The sequence below is a fragment of the Diceros bicornis genome, chromosome 13 (genome assembly GCF_020826845.1).
Source record: "Diceros bicornis minor isolate mBicDic1 chromosome 13, mDicBic1.mat.cur, whole genome shotgun sequence".
Taxonomy (NCBI): Eukaryota; Metazoa; Chordata; class Mammalia; order Perissodactyla; family Rhinocerotidae; genus Diceros; species Diceros bicornis.
Window position 1 is genome coordinate 8,887,654 of NC_080752.1, and position 18,745 is coordinate 8,906,398.

At 46.6% G+C, this 18,745-nt stretch overlaps 1 protein-coding gene across 5 annotated transcripts in view; it reads left to right on the forward strand.

The window, feature by feature from the left end:
- Positions 1–18,745, forward strand: part of MAST2 (microtubule associated serine/threonine kinase 2) — a 229,384-nt gene that overhangs the window by 195,504 nt on the left and 15,135 nt on the right. For 4 of the 5 annotated variants that reach the window (XM_058552290.1, XM_058552292.1, XM_058552294.1 and 1 more), the window contains exons 7-15: positions 1,063–1,083; positions 2,896–2,974; positions 5,160–5,314; positions 7,227–7,302; positions 9,840–10,049; positions 14,615–14,716; positions 16,989–17,121; positions 17,869–17,930; positions 18,196–18,281. In XM_058552290.1, the coding sequence (XP_058408273.1) occupies positions 1,063–1,083; positions 2,896–2,974; positions 5,160–5,314; positions 7,227–7,302; positions 9,840–10,049; positions 14,615–14,716; positions 16,989–17,121; positions 17,869–17,930; positions 18,196–18,281 (924 nt within the window). The remainder of the gene's footprint in view (positions 1–1,062; positions 1,084–2,895; positions 2,975–5,159; positions 5,315–7,226; positions 7,303–9,839; positions 10,050–14,614; positions 14,717–16,988; positions 17,122–17,868; positions 17,931–18,195; positions 18,282–18,745) is intronic. The other variant, XM_058552291.1, reaches the window with a different exon arrangement.

The following is an 18,745-nucleotide window of genomic DNA, read 5'->3' on the forward strand; positions in this document are numbered from 1 at the left end:
TGTTCCCTTTGTGAGGGATGGTGTTCCCTCAGATTTTCACTTAGTTAACTCATTCTTCTCTTTCATTTCTCATCTTAAATGTCACTTCTTCAGAGAGGCCTTCCCTAACCATGCAATATAAAGGAGGATTCTCCAGCATTCTCCATCAAATCTTCCAGTTTTATTTTCAAACTAATACTTTTCAATACCTGATATTTTCTTATTTTCTTGTTTTCTGTTGCCCTTTAACCAGAATCAAAGCACCTTTAATAGAGATGCCTTAATATCTTGAAAGCTGTGTCTTCTGGTATATAATAAGCACTCCATCAATGCTTATTGACTGAATGAGTGCTGGGGAAAAATAATAAACAAGCAAACAAACAAATATTTATTATAAACTGGGATAAGCACCATGAAGGGAAAGAACATGATGCTGCATGAAAGCATAGGGAGGGAATGGGGCTGGAGAATCTGTCTTGGGTGGTCACGGAAGGCCTCTCAGAAGGATTGACTTTTAAGCTAAGACCTGAAGGATCAGAAGGAGCCTGCCATGTTGGGAGTGAGGACACAGGTGTGTAGACCATTCCAGACAGAGGGAATAGCATGTTCCATTGGTGCTTTTATATCTGCTTCATTCCCTGGGCTTTAAGAGTAGGATCAGGTATTACCACTGAGATCCACATAGGTCTGTGCTAAGTGGCGTGAAGTTTGAGTCATGTGCATGGAACATGGAACCCTGGGCTGTCCCTTTACAGGACATAATAGAAAAAGCAGCTAGGTGTTGGTGAAGGTGGAGAGGAAGACTTCAACCCTGCCAAACAGGGTACTCAGGAGGTGTGGTTTCTAGGTTACTGAGGTCAGGCTTGAGCCTAATAGGATCACATGAGTTTGAAATATCACACAAAAGACAGATTTAATGAACACTAAGGATAGACCCATCAGTCCTACAATTTCATTTCAAACTTCCACACTCCTAAATGGAAGGTTTGCCTCTGCCAAACTAGACCAAATGCCAGGAGTCAAACAGATCAGTCTCTCTGGTTCCTTTTGATTCTCACTATAATGTATGTCTTTTCACTACAGCCATGGCCACAGAACAGACAGGTAATAGCGGATGTGATGGGGAGAGGGGCTGGGAAACTGCTGTGCATGGCCAGATGGAATGGTTTGTGGTTTTGTGCTTGGTGAGAACTGGTTGTGATGAGTCTTCTGACTGTGGGTATGAACACTTGGCCTTTCATTTCTAGCAAAGAGGCCCCAAGGCCCTTTACCTGCTGGAACCGAGGCTCAGAGCTCATATGCTTGGAGGCAGGAATTGCTGCGCGATTCCAAGCTTCTGAGCCTAAGGACAAGTCATTCTCATTCCCACAACTTTCCTCAGTTGCCCTGTGAGATAACCAGGCAGAGGAAATGGAGGCAGCCTGTAGTGGCATTTCTTTCTGACTCTGGTGGCCCCTGCTCTTCGGTTTACAGAAAAATGGCTGCCATGCAATTGGTTTCCATTTCTATCTAAAGGAAGAAAAATCATCTGTGAAAAAGTGTATTTGACAAGGGTTTGAGAAATCCCTCCCTGAGTTAGACTAGTCCCATCTTTGCTGAGCTCTGTTTTCCTGGAATTGACTTACTTTCTTGTGTAGAGCTCCCAGGACCCAACAGAGAGGTCAGAGAGAACATCATGTTTGAGCAGGCTCCTGGACATTTCTTGCCTCAGAGACTAGGTTCCAGCAGAGCTGACTGTCTGGGTGGCATGAAGTCTGAGTCATGTGCATGTGGCATGGAACCCTGGGCTGTCCCCTTGAGGAACACAATAGGAAAAGCTGCTAGGTATTGGTGGGGGTGGGAGGAGTGCTTCAAAAGGAGAAGCTCTAGCAAGATTGATTCTTCTTTTTTCTTCTTCCTCCCTGCCTCCCCCCACGCCCCTTAACTGTGAAGCCTGGAACAAATCATCCAAATGTCTGAGTCTTAGGGTTTTCTCTGAAGATTGAGGGTATTGAACTTAACTTCTAAAGGTCCTTCTTTGCTAATGGTCCTCCACCACTAATATTCTGAGATTCTGTCAGTAGCAGCAAAGAAGTTTTTCTCTAGCTTCAACCAGAGCAGGCTCTACCCCCAAGCTCCACTGGAAAGAACACTTGTGTAACAGCACATCCCACAGTCCAGGAAAGAATCACTTGTCTGTGTTATAAAAGCTTCAAACCAGATGCGTACTTGCTCTCTCTCCTCTGCAGCAAAGCAAATAACTGTGGTTCTCTGTGATGGGAGCTTAAGGGTACATCCTCTTAAGAGCAGCAGGAAGCCTGCCCCAAAGTCTCATATACAGCCAGAGCTGTGCCACCTCACTCCTCTTTCGTAAGGTTGCTGTCACTCTTTGGCAAACATTCTCAGAGATGAATGGCTCCTAGGTAGCCTTTGACTATTTGCATTGACTGATTAATACTCAGACCCAGGTCAGGGTTCACTTCTTCCTGTTTGTCAACCCCATAGCCTGGGGAAGACCAAAGAGCCTTTCACATGGAGCCTTCAAAAAAAGGAAATAGCTGCATTGCAGTGGCAGTTCTCTCCTTGTGATGATGCCTTTAGCTGGAGTCCTGTCATTGCTTCTCTAAAAGTGAATACGTCGAGAATACAAAGATTTTTATTCCAAAACCACAGTATTGCATAACAGATGTTCTTATTCAAAGTTATGGACTCCTTCATGGTCGGAGATGTCTGTTGTTGAGTGGAAAACACTCAACAATAGGCCCTATGTAGGAGAGAGATGTGAAAGTGTGTACTGGACCGAGCAGTACTGTCTTGAGACAAGGAAGAGCCTACCAGTGAGCCAGTTGCCCCAAAAAGTGCTGATGGAAAGACAGGCAGGTCCTGGGCTCAGGGTGGCATCCTGTAGAAACTGCCTAATATTCTTCTCTTACGTAGGACTGATGGACGGCGCTGGTCATTGGCCTCTTTGCCTTCTTCAGGCTATGGAACCAACACTCCTAGCTCTACTGTCTCGGTAAGTAGCCAAATCTGTGGCCATACGTCCTTCACACGGAGGAAATACTTCCCAAAATGTTATTGCTGCTTGTCCCTACAGTGTTGCAAAGTGGTTCTCCACTTCTCCAAAGCCAAACTCACAGAGGTTCCTTGGGGATTAGGCTGATGAGGGCAGAGGGCTGATGCCCCTGAACAACCATGGCCAGATCCATTAAATGCCTTAGAAAGAATTAACCAGCGTGCTCTCTGGGTGTCACTTCTTGCTAGTGGAGTCAGAGGAGGGCTTGAGGATAGACTTCTACTTTGCCAATGAGGCCAGACATGGGGGCTCCTAGGCACGGTTCCCCTGCTCCCCCTGCCTTATTCCCAGAACTGCAGCCAAGAACAGGGAACTCCTCCTATGTCTCAAAGGCCTGGTAGACCCTCCTCCTCCTTTTCCATCCTTTTCTTTCAAGTTTGATGTGTATCAGCAAAAAGGCTGGGCCTGTCTCTAAAACTTCTAGTTATGTTTCTTTTAGAGAAAGTTTTAGCCTAAAAAACAACAGATATTCTAATTACTGCCATGCGCAGTTGACCCTAAAATGAATCTTCCTCATTGAGCAACTTTTAATTGAAGCCAGGATGACAGGGTTGGCAAGCTTTTTCTGTAAAGGGCCAAATAGTAAGTATCTTAGGCTTTGCAGGCCGTGTAAAATCAGGCCACAGACTGGATGACCGGTTCCCCGTGTCTTCTACCATTCTTCTTGTCTTCTCAGCTGAGTTTGTCTAGATTCATGAATCCCAAGCAGATAAAAGGAATATCATTTCTTCCCTTGACCTAGATATTACTCTTAAATTAATCCAAAGATCTCGTCTTTAGATTTTTCCCTAGTAAATACCCTTTTCCCCATAATCCTTTACTCAAACAGGTGATGTTTTTAGACCCAAGATAAGAGTCATATATATATGTGATATGTATATATTTTTTTCCCTGTTTAATAAATTTTAATAGACTCAACCTGTTGCTCCAGCTTATTTTATTGGGATACTTTAAAATACCAATTTTGCTTCATACTAGCTGCAGGTGGGTGAGGATACTTTTTGCAATTTCTATTTAAATCATTTATAAAAATGTGGCCAAGACAGAGCCCTGTGGAGACCTTCCACGAGCTGTTTACAACTTCATATGTTATAGCATTCCATGAGAGAAGTGTGCACTGTTAGCCAAAAAATTCTGATTTCTCACTTGGTATTGAGGCTTAGATGTGGCAACAGAGCTCTCTCCGTATGGTGCTGCGGCTTTGACTCTCAATGGGTTTAGATATTTAAACCCCAGATCCTTCATCAGTTGGTGAACAGAAATTGAGCCAATGGTATTAGACTTGCCTGCTCTCTTAGATAGTTTTGCCAGGTAGGGAAAATTCATTGATCCTGGCACTGGATGGAGCCGCCACAGCAAGAGCTACATCTGTGGGATGCCTGTAGGAGCTCAGCTCACTCCCACAAATGGTCTCTTGTGATTGGCAGTGGGCTCTTGTCTGGAATCTCAGTCACTGGGCCATGCTTAGAATTCTCAGTTATTTTCAGGTCAAGTCTAATTTTGGGGTTCCAGATCTAAAAGTAATTTTCTTCCCTGCTGGATTTTCTTGCCTACAGTGTCCCTAGAGTCTGGGCCAGCCTTCACAGCCTCAGCAAAGCCAGTTGTCCTTTGGATAAGAGCCAAAATGAAACATTGCTGAGCCATCCCAGGGGCTCTCTCAAGGTTGTGGAAGGGAAAATTTATAAGGATGTCATTTGTAGGCAGGGCGTACCTAGAACATTTCCTAAAATAGGATGCATGATTCATTAATTACTTGCCATTCCAACTAGCCAAAAACTTCATTGAGGGCAAAGAGTCCATGCAGAAGAACCTGCTTTTTGCCACCTAAAGAGGTTCCCTAGGTGGTTATGCAGTTCTCACACTTACGAATGTCTGGGTTGAACTCCCTCCAAGACTCGTGAAGGACTCTGGTTATCTTGGCTTCTTCAGGATTGAGTGCTCTGAAGAGGTAGAGATGAATGGGGTCGTGCACGATGGAGGCTAAAGGGAGCATGGGAAAGAATGCCTGCTTTGGGTTGACTTTGGGTTTACATTGGGAAGTCCCTGACCATTTTCAGTCCTTCTCTGTTCCAGGACTGCCTTTAGACATGTCTTTAATGCTGTTTTTTAATGTTTCCCCATCTAGTCATCATGCTCCTCACAGGAAAAGCTGCACCAGTTGCCCTTCCAGCCTACCGCCGATGAGCTGCACTTTTTGACGAAGCATTTCAGCACAGAGAACGTACCAGATGAGGAGGGACGGCAGTCCCCAGCCATGCGGCCCCGCTCTCGCAGCCTCAGGTGAGGGGTGCTCTCTGCCTCCGGCCCCAGTACCTGTGGAACTCAGCTTGTTTGCACAGCACAGGAGTCAGCAAACTTATTTACTGTCAAGACAGTAAATAATTTAAGCTTTGTAGGCCATAGAATCTCTGTGGCAACTACTTAACTCTGCTGTTATAGTGTGAAAGTATCCACAGACATTATGAAAACTTTATTTACAAAAACAGGCAGTGGGTCAGATCTGGTCTGTGGGTCATAGTTTGCCAGCCCCTGGCATAGCACATTGGCACAGCTCGAATGAGTCAAGTCCTGTGAAGCTCAAGCCCTTTTTGGCTTCACGTACAGCTCAACTCACCACCCTAAGAGGTACCTGATGATGCTGTCAAGTGGCCCCTGTCTTTTTCCCTTTGAAAGTAGTAGTTAAGAGTAGAAATATACTTTAGAATCCATTCAGTAAAAGGAGAGTCATAGTATCATTCATTCTGATGGTTACCTGGCTGCAAGATCCAGAGACGCAGGGGATATGATCTCGGCTGGCTGAAAAGTTGCTGCTGAAGACTCTTGTGGCTGACTTGGGGAAGAAGCCCATTATAGAAGCAGAATTAAATGCTCATCTGATTCTGCCTCATTTCCCATTAATCACCGGGGTCATCAAACCAAACAAACCTTAACAGCTGAGTTATCTGTGAATTCCTTAGATTAATTGGCTCTTCTCTTTGGCATTAGCTGGTAAATCTGTGCCAAATTCCAGGTTAAGGAAAGAGGTGGAAATTAAAATGAACATGGCTTTAATGACTGAGCCCAGCTTTCCAGGGTCCCTGGGAAATAGTAAATTGGCTAACATGTTCAGAGTGGGGGCCCAGAGGAGCGGTGCCTCCCAGGAAGAATCCCCTCGGTAATGTCAGCACTGCGAGTGTCATGGAGTGAGCTGAGCCAGACCACAAAGACTAGTCCAAGTTCAGAGATTAATGAAGATGATGTCTAGGACTGCAGTGCAAAGGATCAGAAATACAAATGAGTGAGTGTGGAGTGTGGATCCCGGGCCTTTCTTTGTCTCACAGAGGAACACCTGAATCTCAGTGCTCTCCACAAGCCACACTGGGTGAAGGACTATTTGAAATGGAGAGGACTACAGTACCTCAGGGAAATCCCTGCTATATTACTCTTAAAATACTTAGTAATGTGCACTGATGCAGCAGGCAAGCTGTGGCCCACTCCAGGGAGGAAAGGCAGAGAGGATCAGTTCTGAACCTAGCTCAGCTGGGATCACGTGTCAGGGGCACCAAACTGGGCAGGACCTAGATAGCCATTCAGTTGTGTGGCTCAAACTTTGAAATCCTTTAAAGGGATGTAACCACACATGGGCCAAAGGGGAAGATTTAGATGACCCAGGCTTATTACTGACTACAGGCTGGATTGGCCTCATTCATCCCCCAGGGCAGAGCCCAAGTTAGCCCCATTAGCTGCAGCTTGTTTGGAAAAAGATACAGGTATACACTGTCTTCCTTTGGTTGTTTTGGTGGTGGTTTAATTTGATTTGATTCCTAGAACATCTAGGGTATACCCAATCCCACTGGCCAAAGCGAAGATGATCCAGAGAGTCCTGTTATGGGGGAGGTCATCCTAGGAAAGCCACCAGTGTGCTCAGGAGCAGTGTCCTCCTTTTTAGACCTTTTCAGGCCCTGGCAGAGGCCTTTGTGAAGGCCAGGCTTCTTAACAAGAAGATAGCCTAGTTCCAGATGGCACCCTTTTGAGCTGAACAAGGTGTGCTGGCAACTCTAAGAATAAGGAAGGCTCTAGAACTCACCACTAATTAAGGTGGGAGAGTGTGGGTACTACAGACAGTGGGAGGGCAGGGGCTCTGGAGATGGCCATCTTTCTTTTTGATAGTTCCATGGCACTAAAGTAACACGGTTGTTTCTTTCTTATTTAGTCCTGGACGGTCCCCAGTTTCCTTTGACAGTGAAATAATAATGATGAATCATGTATACAAAGAAAGATTCCCCAAGGTAAGGATCTATTTTAAAGGATACTGGTAATGCCCCTGAGGATGGCTGCCTCCAGCCAGTGCCATTGCGAAGACTGGGTTGAGGGGATGGAGTGCTGACTCCAGAGGTAATCAAGAAGAAAAGCAGAAAGGCCCCGCAGAGGAGGAGGATACAGGCACAGGGGCTTCCAGACTGTAGGGAAGAGGAAGGCAGCAGAGGGCTTGGAGTTTGGGGATTATACTTGCAGAGCCTCTGTTTCTCCACTCCCTAGGAAGAAAAGTCTCTAGAGGGAAATGTCAAAAAGGTATCCCACCAAATATTAGTGGGGAAGGAAAGAGCTGGAGACCTTGTTTTTAACCATGCACATCAGGATCCACGAGTCCGGATCCCCCCAGAGAGGGATTTGCCCTCTGGAGAACACCTTCGTTCGCTGCAGATTTCTTAAGCAGCACTTCATTACCGGGCACCAGAGAGTGCACAGGCAGGGGTCTGCTGGACTGGCAGGACATTGGCCAGAGGGAACAGTAAGGTGGGAGACAGAGATCTCAGAGTTGCTTACTCACATTTGGATTTGTGTTTTCAAGCAAGAAAATGCTGGGAGAGGAAAGTAGTTTACTATCCTGAGATAGTTGAGAAAAAATAGTCTTGCACAACTCTGCAGTTTGGCTATAAACCTCCTTGTATGTGGCACTAGGACCTTGTTTCCCATTTGGATTTTTTTGAACACCAAATGCCTGTACACCCTGACCTGGCCTCCCAATGAAAGGCCCTATTCCTGCAGAACAGCCAGCTCTGTCTGAGAGAGAGTGAGGGCACTGACGTGGGCTCCCTGTCCATGACAACAGGGACCGTGGAGTCCTCAAGCCTCTTTCTTCATCCTCTGTCTGGACCTCCCTGGGTCCACGTATTCGTCTGTATCTGGGGCCTATGTGTGTGGTTCCCTGCTCCTCTGAGAGTGTCCAGACTCAGGTCCAGTCCCCTAGACACACAAGTGGCCTAGGGAAGTGAAGCCCTCGTGTTTTCCCTCTTGACATACACGGTGAAGCACAGCAAGAAGGAGGAGCACAGATTCTGGAACCGGACCGACTGGGTTCAAATCTGCTTCTGCCATTTACTAGCTATATGGCCCTGAGCAGATTATTTGCCTTCTCTGAGCTTCATTTGCCTCATCTGTAATTTGGGATAATAAGAATATCTATCTCATAGGGAGTTTGTCTAGATTAATGAGCATTAAGCTTTTCTAACTGTGCCCAGGACATACTAAGCACTCAGTAAGTGTTTGCTATTATCTCTCTGCTACCCTGTGCCCTGTGGTCTATGCTTTCTAGCCTTGGAGTGGGTGCTAAAGAGTAAGCGAAGAAGAGGGCAGAACAAACAGCTAGGAGATCATTTTGTTATGCTCGGTCCTTTATAAAGAAGTTTGGGAGTGTATAGTGTTTAGAAATGCATCTCACGTATTTCCTCCTCTCCCTTATGTATCAGGCGTTGTGTTGTCATTCTAGCATTGCGTGTTTGTGCTTTATATACATGTCTCCAAGTCATTCGTGTAAGATGAACTGTTGTTAGAGAAAATGTTAGGATTCCTTCCCTTCCGTTCCCTCTCCTCTCCCCCCTTCTTCTCCTCTCCTCTCTCTCTCCATGCACACCATATATATGTGTGTGTCTGTGTGTATATATGTATATATACTCTATATATACATATACATATATACACACGCATATATATGTGTTTATACATACACACACTGGGAATCAGAAATCGCCTCCTGGTGGCAAAGAAAAGAAGGCCAAGTCCTAGATAGGCAGCTAGGAAATTATTAACTGATGTATATTTGTCATTTTGACATGACTATCCAGTTAGGTCCCATAGAGGCTTCTGAGCCAGACCCCCATTCTGCTCTGCTAGGGATCCAGGTCTGTGAGCAGGCAGGTTCACACCTTCAGCAAACACTTCTGAGCATCTGCTTAGCTCAGTCGAGTCTTAGCTAAGGTTAAGTGAGAGGATCCTGAGATAAATCAAACTCTCTGACTTGAAGAAGTTCCCAGGCCAGAGCCAGGTTTAGAAACCAGCAGTGTCGGTACACTAAGTTTATACAGTTGGGAAGCCCATTGGAAGCACAGAGGAAAGGAAACTCTCATTTGCCTGGAGGAATTAGACTTCCCAGAGGAGAGATGATGCCTGAACTGAGATTGGAAGGAGTAATAGGCATTTGCCAGGCAGGCTTGGCAGGGTGAAAGAGCTACACAGAGGGAATAGCATAAACAGAAACAGCATCATCAAGGAGCAGAACAACAAACACTCAGTGTCCTCAGAGCAGAAGAGCTGCCCTTCAAGGAGTGGGGAAGACAGACAAGGCCAGGTGAGAGAGGGCCTTGATTATGATGTTTTGACTTGACTTGAAGGTGATCTTTTCATGTCTCCAGTCATCAGTTTCCCCAAATGCAACATCAGGAGACCAGGACCACAGAGCCCATCCTTAGACTATTACCAGGTCCTTTAGTCTCCACCTGAGCTGGAACAAGAAGGGAAGTGTCACTTTTCCTGCTTTTATTCCCAGGCCACTGCACAAATGGAAGAACGTCTAGCCGAGTTCATTTCCTCCAACACTCCAGACAGCGTGTTGCCCTTGGCAGATGGAGCCTTGAGCTTTATTCATCATCAGGTGATTGAGATGGCCCGAGACTGCCTGGATAAATCTCGGAGTGGCCTCATTACATCACACTACTTCTACGAGCTTCAAGAGAATTTAGAGAAACTTCTGCAAGATGTGAGTGTCCTTGTGCTGGAATCTGGTGAACCCTCCATGCAGTAGTGGACAAGCTGAGATAAGGCATTGACAGTGTTGCCAGTCTTCTCACCCTGCTTGCCACCTCCTTGCTAGTGTACAGGGCCCGCCCCCAAGTGTGGTGCTGATGGGCTTAGGTTCCTCCTCAGTCCCCTGCATTATTGAGAGAAGCCTGTGTGGTATCAAGAGAACTCAGTTCCGTGGGTCTTTTTCTAATTCCAGTTACACTACCTGAGGCTCCAACGTTGGTAGTATTCATAAATACTTGACCAGGAGATTTGTCGCCCAAAGCCAAAAAGTGGCCCAATGACTGTGGTGGGCTCTCTTCTAGTAGAAATATTGGTGTAAGCAGAGCCTTAGGACTGTTTCTTCTCAGGCAAGGGAAAACAGGCCCAAGGCTTGCACTGTGGGTTTATCTATTTCCTGACATTCTATTTGCGTGGTGAGAAGTTCTCTAGTGGGGGCCTTTGTGTATGGAGACCTGATCCTCCCCAGTGTGCAGAGTCTCTGGGAGGCTAAAGGTAAAGTAATGCAGAGATGGTCAAGACCAGAGCATACGTTGAGTCCTTAACCACTGCTTCATGCTCTAGTGTTCGCTTTCCTATCAGCCTCTCTGATACAGTGGTCAGATGCCTTCACACTCAGATCATAGTTGCCACATATTACACCATTAGTATAGCTTAGGGGAGAGGAGATGTGCCTATCTCCCCAGGGCTCTTCATGTTGCTAGAGTATTTCCCAGTCCAGACCCATGACCTTACTCTGGTGTAGTATTGACTGAGCTGAGAACCCAGGGCCAATGATCAAATAGAACTTCAGTGTGTTAGTCTAGAAATAGGAGCAGGGAATTTTTTTTAAAAAATGAAGAAACAAGGGCCAGCCCAGTGGCATGGTGGTTAACTTTGTGCACTCCACTTTGGCAGCCCAGGGTTTGTGGGTTCAGATCCCAGGTGCAGACCTATGCACCACTCATCAAGCCATGCTGTGGCAGGCGTCCCACGTACGAAATAGAGGAAAATGAGCACAGATATTAGCTCAGGGCCAATCTTCCTCAGCAAAAAGAGGAAGATTGGCAACAGATGTTAGCTCAGGGCTAATCTTCCTCACCAAAAAAAAAAACATAATAATAATTAAGAAACAGTTGAACCTAGAGAAACAATGACTAAAGATGATCCTGATTATTGCTGTCAAATATTGTAAGATTTCTCATATATAATAGGTAGTAAATTGTTCTCTGTCCCCTAAAAGTCATACTAGCCCAGTGAGAAAGATTTTGATTTAATAGACGAAAAAGTACTTACATCTACAAAAATTTTTTTTTCTGATTTCAAAAGTCATACTTAAATTCAAACATGGTAGAAATACAACTTTAGGAAGCAGAAGTCCCATGAAAGTCACTGGCAGCTGTTTGTTTCTGTTCAAGACTAACTTTATAACAGTTCAACAACGGAGAGGAATCAGGGAGTACAGCATCAGGTGAAGGACCCACAGAGAACGACTTCCGAGGTTGCTTGTCTAAGATCATCTAAGATTGATCTTCTGAAAGGCTCAAGTCAGAACCTTGACGAAAACCTTCCGGCATTTTCCCAGACTCGCCCTGGGGGTGGGTTGTTTGGTGCAGCAGGAAGAGCACTGAAAATGGAGCTGTGCAGTCATCTGTTCCCTAATTTGCTAGGCCTTGGGAATGCAGAAAAGTTCAGTGCAGGTTCTAGGTCAAGGTACAGACCCATCAACACGGACTTACAGTAAAAATAACAGCTCTCACTTATTGACGTGTACTGTGTGCCAGACACTACAGTGAGTGCTCTGTATGAATTATCTCACTTCTCTTTGTTATAGTAGGTGTGATTGACGAGCACCAAACAGAGTCCATTTCTGAGCACAGAGGAGGATGTGCTGACTCCACCTGGAGAGTTCAGGAAAAGTTGAGTCCTGATGAGTAGGTTAGAGTTCACTAGACCTAGGAAACAGATAAACAGCCTCTCAGAGGTGTAGGGGAACTTGGTACATTCCAGGAATTGCAGATAAAGTAGTTTGGCGTGACTAGAGTGGAGGATGCCTGCAGGGAGGAGTGGTAGATGAATTGCGGGGGGTAGGGGATGACACAGAGGCTAAAGAGCCTTGTGAGGAGCTTAGATTTTATCATGAAGGCAGTGGAGAATCATTGAATGGTTTTAAATTGAAAATTGGCACGATAAAGTTTACATTTAAAATAATAAAAATCACTGTCATTTATAGAGCACTTAATACATTCTGGACACTACATTATCTCATTTAATTTATCTAATTTAATCTTCATAACAGCACTGTAAGCAAGGTACTATTATTAGTCCCTAAATCTACAGATAAGAAACCGAAGCTTAAAAGGGCTGAGTTAGCCCAAGGTAACTCTTTCTTAAGTAGCAGAGCTAGAACCCAAATCCAGGTTTGTCTTATTCCAGAGCCTGAGACCACATGTTTTCAAACACTTAGTCCACAAACATTGACTGACATCTGCTGTGTGAGAGGTACTCTGCTAAGCTTAGCACATGAGGGAAGAACAGAAGAAAGACACAGCCTCTCTGCTCACGAGGCCCTCCAGTGTGTACAGACAGACCACTGATTATAAAACGCATGATAGTACCATGTGGGGGTGAGCAAACAGCTGGGGGGACATGGAAAAGAGAGCAGTTACTTCTTGTCATTCTAAGTGTTTGTGTGTATGTGTTATGGGGGGGCAGGCAGGGACCTCAGATATAGCTTTACAGGGTTGATATTTGGGCTCAGTATTAAAGGAATAAATAAGATTTCACTAGATGCCAAGCCTCTCTTCATTTCATAACGTTTTTTTTTTCTAAATGGTGCTCATATGCTATTTTTCTTTCCTTAGAACCTATTCACTACTCAGTCTTCTGCCTTCTACTTTCCCTTCCCACCATCCTACTAAAACTGTTACAGGCAAAAATCACCAAAGAACTAATGGGCCAATTGCCAAATCCTAAGTCCTCATCTCTCCTCCCCTCTCTACAGAACTTTACACAGTGAATACTTCTCCTTGATCTTTTTACCCCTGGTTGTCATGACACTGTTCCCTGCAGTCTTGCTGCCCCTTCACAAGTTCCTTCTCTCCTCATCTCTTAAACGCTGATGTTCCACAGGGCACCATCTTGAGCGCCCGTTCTCCTCTTTCTCCTTTCCTCACACTCTCCCTGATCAGCCTCCTCTGCTCCCATGTCTTCAGTTGTCATCCGTACTCTGAGGACTCCCACCTTGGGCCGCTTCTGTCCCTGTTCTGAGCTCCAGACCCCTGTTCCTGCTGCTTGTTGCCCTCTTCCACTTTGACTCCCAGATTGGTTAGTATTCTTTGGTTGCAAGTAATAGAAAGCCAACTCAGGGTACTTTAAGCAGGAAAGGGAAACTAATTATAAAGATAAAAAGGGTTGGTCCTAGAGAATTGAAGACACGAATGCAACCAGGCCTTAAGAAGGAACCAGAACTAGAAACCAGAACCTGTGGAGAACCCAGGAGTGTTCATCTTCCTTCTTTCATCTCTGTTTTTCTCTGTCTCTTGGGTAGATAGGCCATCCCTTTTCACCCGAGAGTAGATTGTATGTTTCTGCCACACTGTATTAACGGTTGTCTTTCCATCCATTTTTAAATTGCTAGGAAAGTAATCCACACTGGTCAGCTATTGGAGGTGCAACCACACAATACAAACGTGGATCCTAGAAGTCACAGCAGTTTCTGTAAAAAAGAGAGAGGCTCCTGGGCTGAGCAAATACCCAAGAAAGTATCTAGTACAGATCCCTCACACTCTGCAAGTCCCAACAGAGCTTTCCCACCTATGTGCTTTTTCTCTAAAACCAAATGTAATATGTTCTCTACCTGTCCTCACCTCAACTGTTTTTCTTCTTATATTTCCTGTTTCGTTTATCAGTTTGCTGCAATTTCCCTAAAATTGTAGTTGCTATTACCTTTCATTCCTGCTTTTCCAGCCTTCAGGTCTACTCAGTTATCTGCCTCTGAAATGGCCCCAGTCTGTCTGTTTCTCTCAGTTCTTACTGCCTTTTTCATCTACTTTATTGCAATAGCCTGTTAATGGTTTGCCTGCTTTTAGGCCTGCCGTCTTTAGTGCACCATCCATGCTGCAGCCAGAGGGATCTTTCTAAAATACCTGTCTGGTCACATCACTCTCCTGCTTTGATGTCTTTCTCTTCCTTATGGTCTGTCTGGAGTGGAGAGTGAACGTCAGTGAAGGCTCCATTGAGAGCTGCCCCTTGGGCTGGGGTCTGGAGGGTGAGTGAAGCTTGTTAGATAGAGGAACAGTAAAGTTGTGTGCCTGTGTGACATTCCTTGGTGCCATGCAGTGTTCTAAAGCTCACATGGTTCTTGATAGGCAGCTTGCTCCCTCTCACAGCCCACTGGCCTTCTCTAAGTTCTTGGCTTTGCAAAGCTCTCTGTGCTACCAAATCTTTTCTCCCAGTAGTCAGCTCTGCCCAGCCTGGTCCTGCTTAACTCAGCCACGCTGGGCCAGTGGATTGCTTAAGCAACCTGTGTCTTCTCTACAGGCTCATGAACGCTCAGAGAGTTCAGAAGTGGCTTTTGTGATGCAGCTGGTGAAAAAGCTGATGATTGTCATTGCCCGCCCAGCTCGTCTCCTGGAATGTCTGGTGAGTGGACTCTGGAAAGGTTAGTGGGTGGATTGGAGTGGTGGGAGTGGGGTATAGAAGAAGGAGTAGGAGTGGGGGGTGTAGAGGAAGTATTCTGCTAACAGCAAAACTGTAGTGGCACCCACTGCCATTTTCGCTGCTGAAGTCCTTATTTAAACATGATATGCAAGCACTGGGGGACCAAACGAGTTCCTGTGAGGAGGGGTATGGCAGGGAGAGGTATTAGTCTGGCCCACCCCCACAGTGAGCAGGCCTCAGGTCAGTGGGGGCTTTGGGGGTGAGGAGCACAGGCCAGTTTCGTTTGCACAAGCTGAGTCCTTCATTTAATCATTCAGCAACATTTTACTGAGTATCTACTTCATGCTAGACACTGGAGGTGCAGACATGTCCCTGATCCTAAGATGCTTCCTCCCTAGTGGAGTTAGTCTTTTAGTGGCTTAGGTATAAGGCATGGAGACATGTAAATAATAATTATGACATTGTAGGAAGAGTTGCAACTGAGGTAAGTACGAGGTGCAGCGGGACCCTGGAGAGGGAAGTGCTCTAGTCCTCCTTGGGATGGACATTCAGTGAAAGCTCCTGGGGGCATGAAGCTTATTCAGCGACTGGAAGGATGATTATGAGTTTGTCAGGGAAGAGGAATGGGAAGGGCATTCGATGGAGTACAGGGTGGGTTTGGAGAATTGGTGGGGGATAAACCTGGAAGGTGAGCCATGACAAGACCATGGAGAGTGTAGGCTTCTCAGCTCAGGAGTTTGCATTTATCCTTGAGGCCGCTGGAACCATCAGAAAGTTTAGCTAAGAATATGACATGGTCAGATTTACTTTTTTTAACCAACTTTATTAAGGTATAATTTATGTACAATAAAATATATCTCTTTTGAGTATACAGTTCAGTAAATTTTAACAGGAATACACCTGTCTAATCACCGCCACAGTTGAGATAGAGAACGTTTCTTTCACCTCAGATAGTTCCCTGTGCCCCTTTGCAGTCAGTCCCTCCCCTGTCCCTTGCCTCCCACTCCCAGGCAACCACTTAGCTGCTCTCTTTCACTGTGGATAAGTTTGCTTTTTATACAGTTTCATATAAATGAAATCATATAGTATGCTCTGACGTCTTTCACTCAGGATAATTTTTTTGAGATTCATACATGTTGTTGCATGTACAGTGCTAATTGGTTCCTATTTATTTCTGAGTAACATTCCATCAGATTTATGCCTATGAAAGGTTATTCTGGCTGCAACGTGGATAGTTTTGGAAGAGAGGGCAGATGAGCCAGGGAAATCAGTGCAGAGACACTTAAGGCAATTCATGTGCGCGAGAGGAGTGGCCTGAACGAGGACAACGGTAGGAGAAAAGAAAAGAAGAGGCGGATGGAGGGGGCTTTATGAGGTAGACATTCTGACTAGACAGGGACTGAGGAAGAATAATAAGTTAAAAGGACTTCCAGGTCTGGCTTAGAGTATATCCAGAAAGACAGTGGTTTAGTTCTCCAAAATAGTGAGACCAGAGGTGAAGAGAGCGGTGGAGGCTGGGGTTGTGGAGAAGCGGGGGGCCTCTCCCTCAAGAACATGAAGCCCAGGGTTAAACAGGGGCTTGGAGTCAGGCCTGAGTTTGAATACTGGTTTTCTGTTCCTGCCTCTCTGACCATGGTCAAGTCAGTGCATCTCTGAGCTTTGATGTCCTCCCTGAGGTCATAGAGGTGTGATCAGGCATTAGCCCAGAGGGTGGCACTTAGTAGGCACTCAGTAAATGGGCTCCTCATTATTACATGCTCTGTGCAGACAAGGGCTGCTGTGCTCTGTTCCCCATGGCTTTCAGCCCCTAGCACATAGTGGGTGCTCAGTAAATATCTGAAGGCACACATGAACTGCCAGGACTATGCCCGTACCTGAGAGGGTGCCAGGGCTGCTTCTCTGGACTGGGTGTGTGAATGTGCCTAACAAGGCCATCTGGCCGGCAGAAGGCTCTGAACCAGGTGAATAGGCTGAGCTCTCTTGAAACCAAAAGCTCTGGTTCTTGTTGCTGGGAAAGACAGCGTACGCTTAGGATGTCCAGTCTGGAGATGACCTGTCAGAACCTGTCAGACCGCTTCGTCCCCATTCTCATGATCCCTGAATCATGGTGTTTCTGGGTATTCTGGGGTGGGGGTGTCCCATCACGAAGAGGCAGGCTTCTTGTTCATCCTACTCTGGGTACATGCTGTGAAACCAAAGAGGCCAGCAGCCCTCACTTGTAGTCTCACCACTGACTGCTCTCTCCCTGGTACAGGAGTTTGACCCTGAAGAGTTCTACCACCTGTTAGAAGCAGCTGAGGGCCACGCCAAAGAGGGACAAGGGATTAAATGTGACATTCCCCGCTACATCGTTAGCCAACTGGGCCTCACACGGGACCCCCTAGAGGGTGAGCATGCTGCCTGGTGGCTGCAGAGAGGCCCCATGGCCAAAGAGCGCTAACAGCGGGGAAGCCACTTGGAGAAGAGGATTAGATTGGACATGGACACAGCACAGCATCAGGGGTCTCAGGGCTCAGGAACCCTGTGTTCTCTGTCATAAAACAACCCCTCCTTGGGAATTGTCTGATATAACCCAACCGGGATTGCCTTGGGCCCAGCTGGGTTGGATTTAGAGCCTAAGGTCAAAAGAGGTCAACAGCAAAGGACCACAGTCACATTTCCAAAAATGGTCGCCTCCTCTGCATGCTTGCCTCTGCTGCTGCCACCTTACAAGTCTTCCTGTGTCTTTGGCGTGGTCCTGACTCAGGGCTGCAGAAGATGTCTCCATTCTTCCGGGCTTCGCACTGAACCCTGCATGAACCACGGGCTTCTAAGTACCTGGTCTGTACTGAGAGCCCAGCTTTGGGCCCTTTTTTCCAGGAATTGTCCCAAGTTTGAGGGAGGCTTTATAGAATTTGCCAGGCCTTATGAATGGCACTGGACTTCTAGAAATAGGAGTGGCAATATTATTTGGCAGGCAAGTCCAAAAGCTGTGACTACACTGGGGCTATGGCCCCAGGCCTAGGTTTGCACCCTAGACTGACGCAGAAAGCATTAACGCTGACCCTGCGCACCTGTCATTGATGTGAGTGGACTGCTGAGATGCCCGACATTGCCACGCACACTTTTCCCTTGTGTCCTTGCTTTGTTTCTAGAAGTGGCCCATTTGAGCAGCTATGACAGTCCTGATACTCCAGAGACAGATGATTCAGTCGAGGTAAAGACCCTGAGCTCCTGCCCCAGTCCTGGACCCTGGGCCCTATGAAGCAAAGGGCTGTGAGTTCTCTTGAAGAGACTGGCTGAAGGGGGTGGTGGTGGGGCACTGTTGCATACACTGTCTGAGAAGTCATCCAGCTCCTGGGGAAGAACGGGCAGGAGGCTGCAGCAGGGCCGAGAGCTGAGCTGATGTTTGGGCCACAGCTTCCCCAAGCATATGGGCTCTGAAAAGCATGCTGCCTCTTGTCTTTCCCCTTGTCTTCCAGGGCCGTGGGGCACCTCTGACATCTAAAAAGACACCCTCTGAAGAGGACTTTGAAACCATTAAGCTCATCAGCAATGGCGCCTATGGGTAAAGGCAGGGGTCAGGGTGCGGCTGGGACTGGAGCTAAGTCAGCCCTTGGGCTCTTCATTCTAGAAGTGTATGATGCCCAATCCTCGGGGCAGCAGTTACCTCAGGATAGACCCTCTCCCTCCCCGAAGCCTCCTGGATGGGCAAGAGTTCCATTTCCTCTGACGTGTGAACGTTGTTCCTTTCCCAGGCAGGATTCCCATTCCTCTTGGTAGTGCTCCTCCTCTCGCTGAGCCCTGGGGAAGGGTTGAGCTGTGTTCTCAAGACTTGGTATATCAGGAAATCGCAGAGCTCTGTGGGCAGGGGGCCCAGATCCTTCTCATGGATAAGCGCACCCGTGCTCCTTGGTTCTGTGCATTTGTAGGGTGTGAGAGAGGGGGCTGTCTGGCCACCCCAGCTCTGGGTAGTGGAGAGCACAGCTCAGGCCCTAAGGGCCCATGGGGGACGGGATGGGTGTGTTTCCC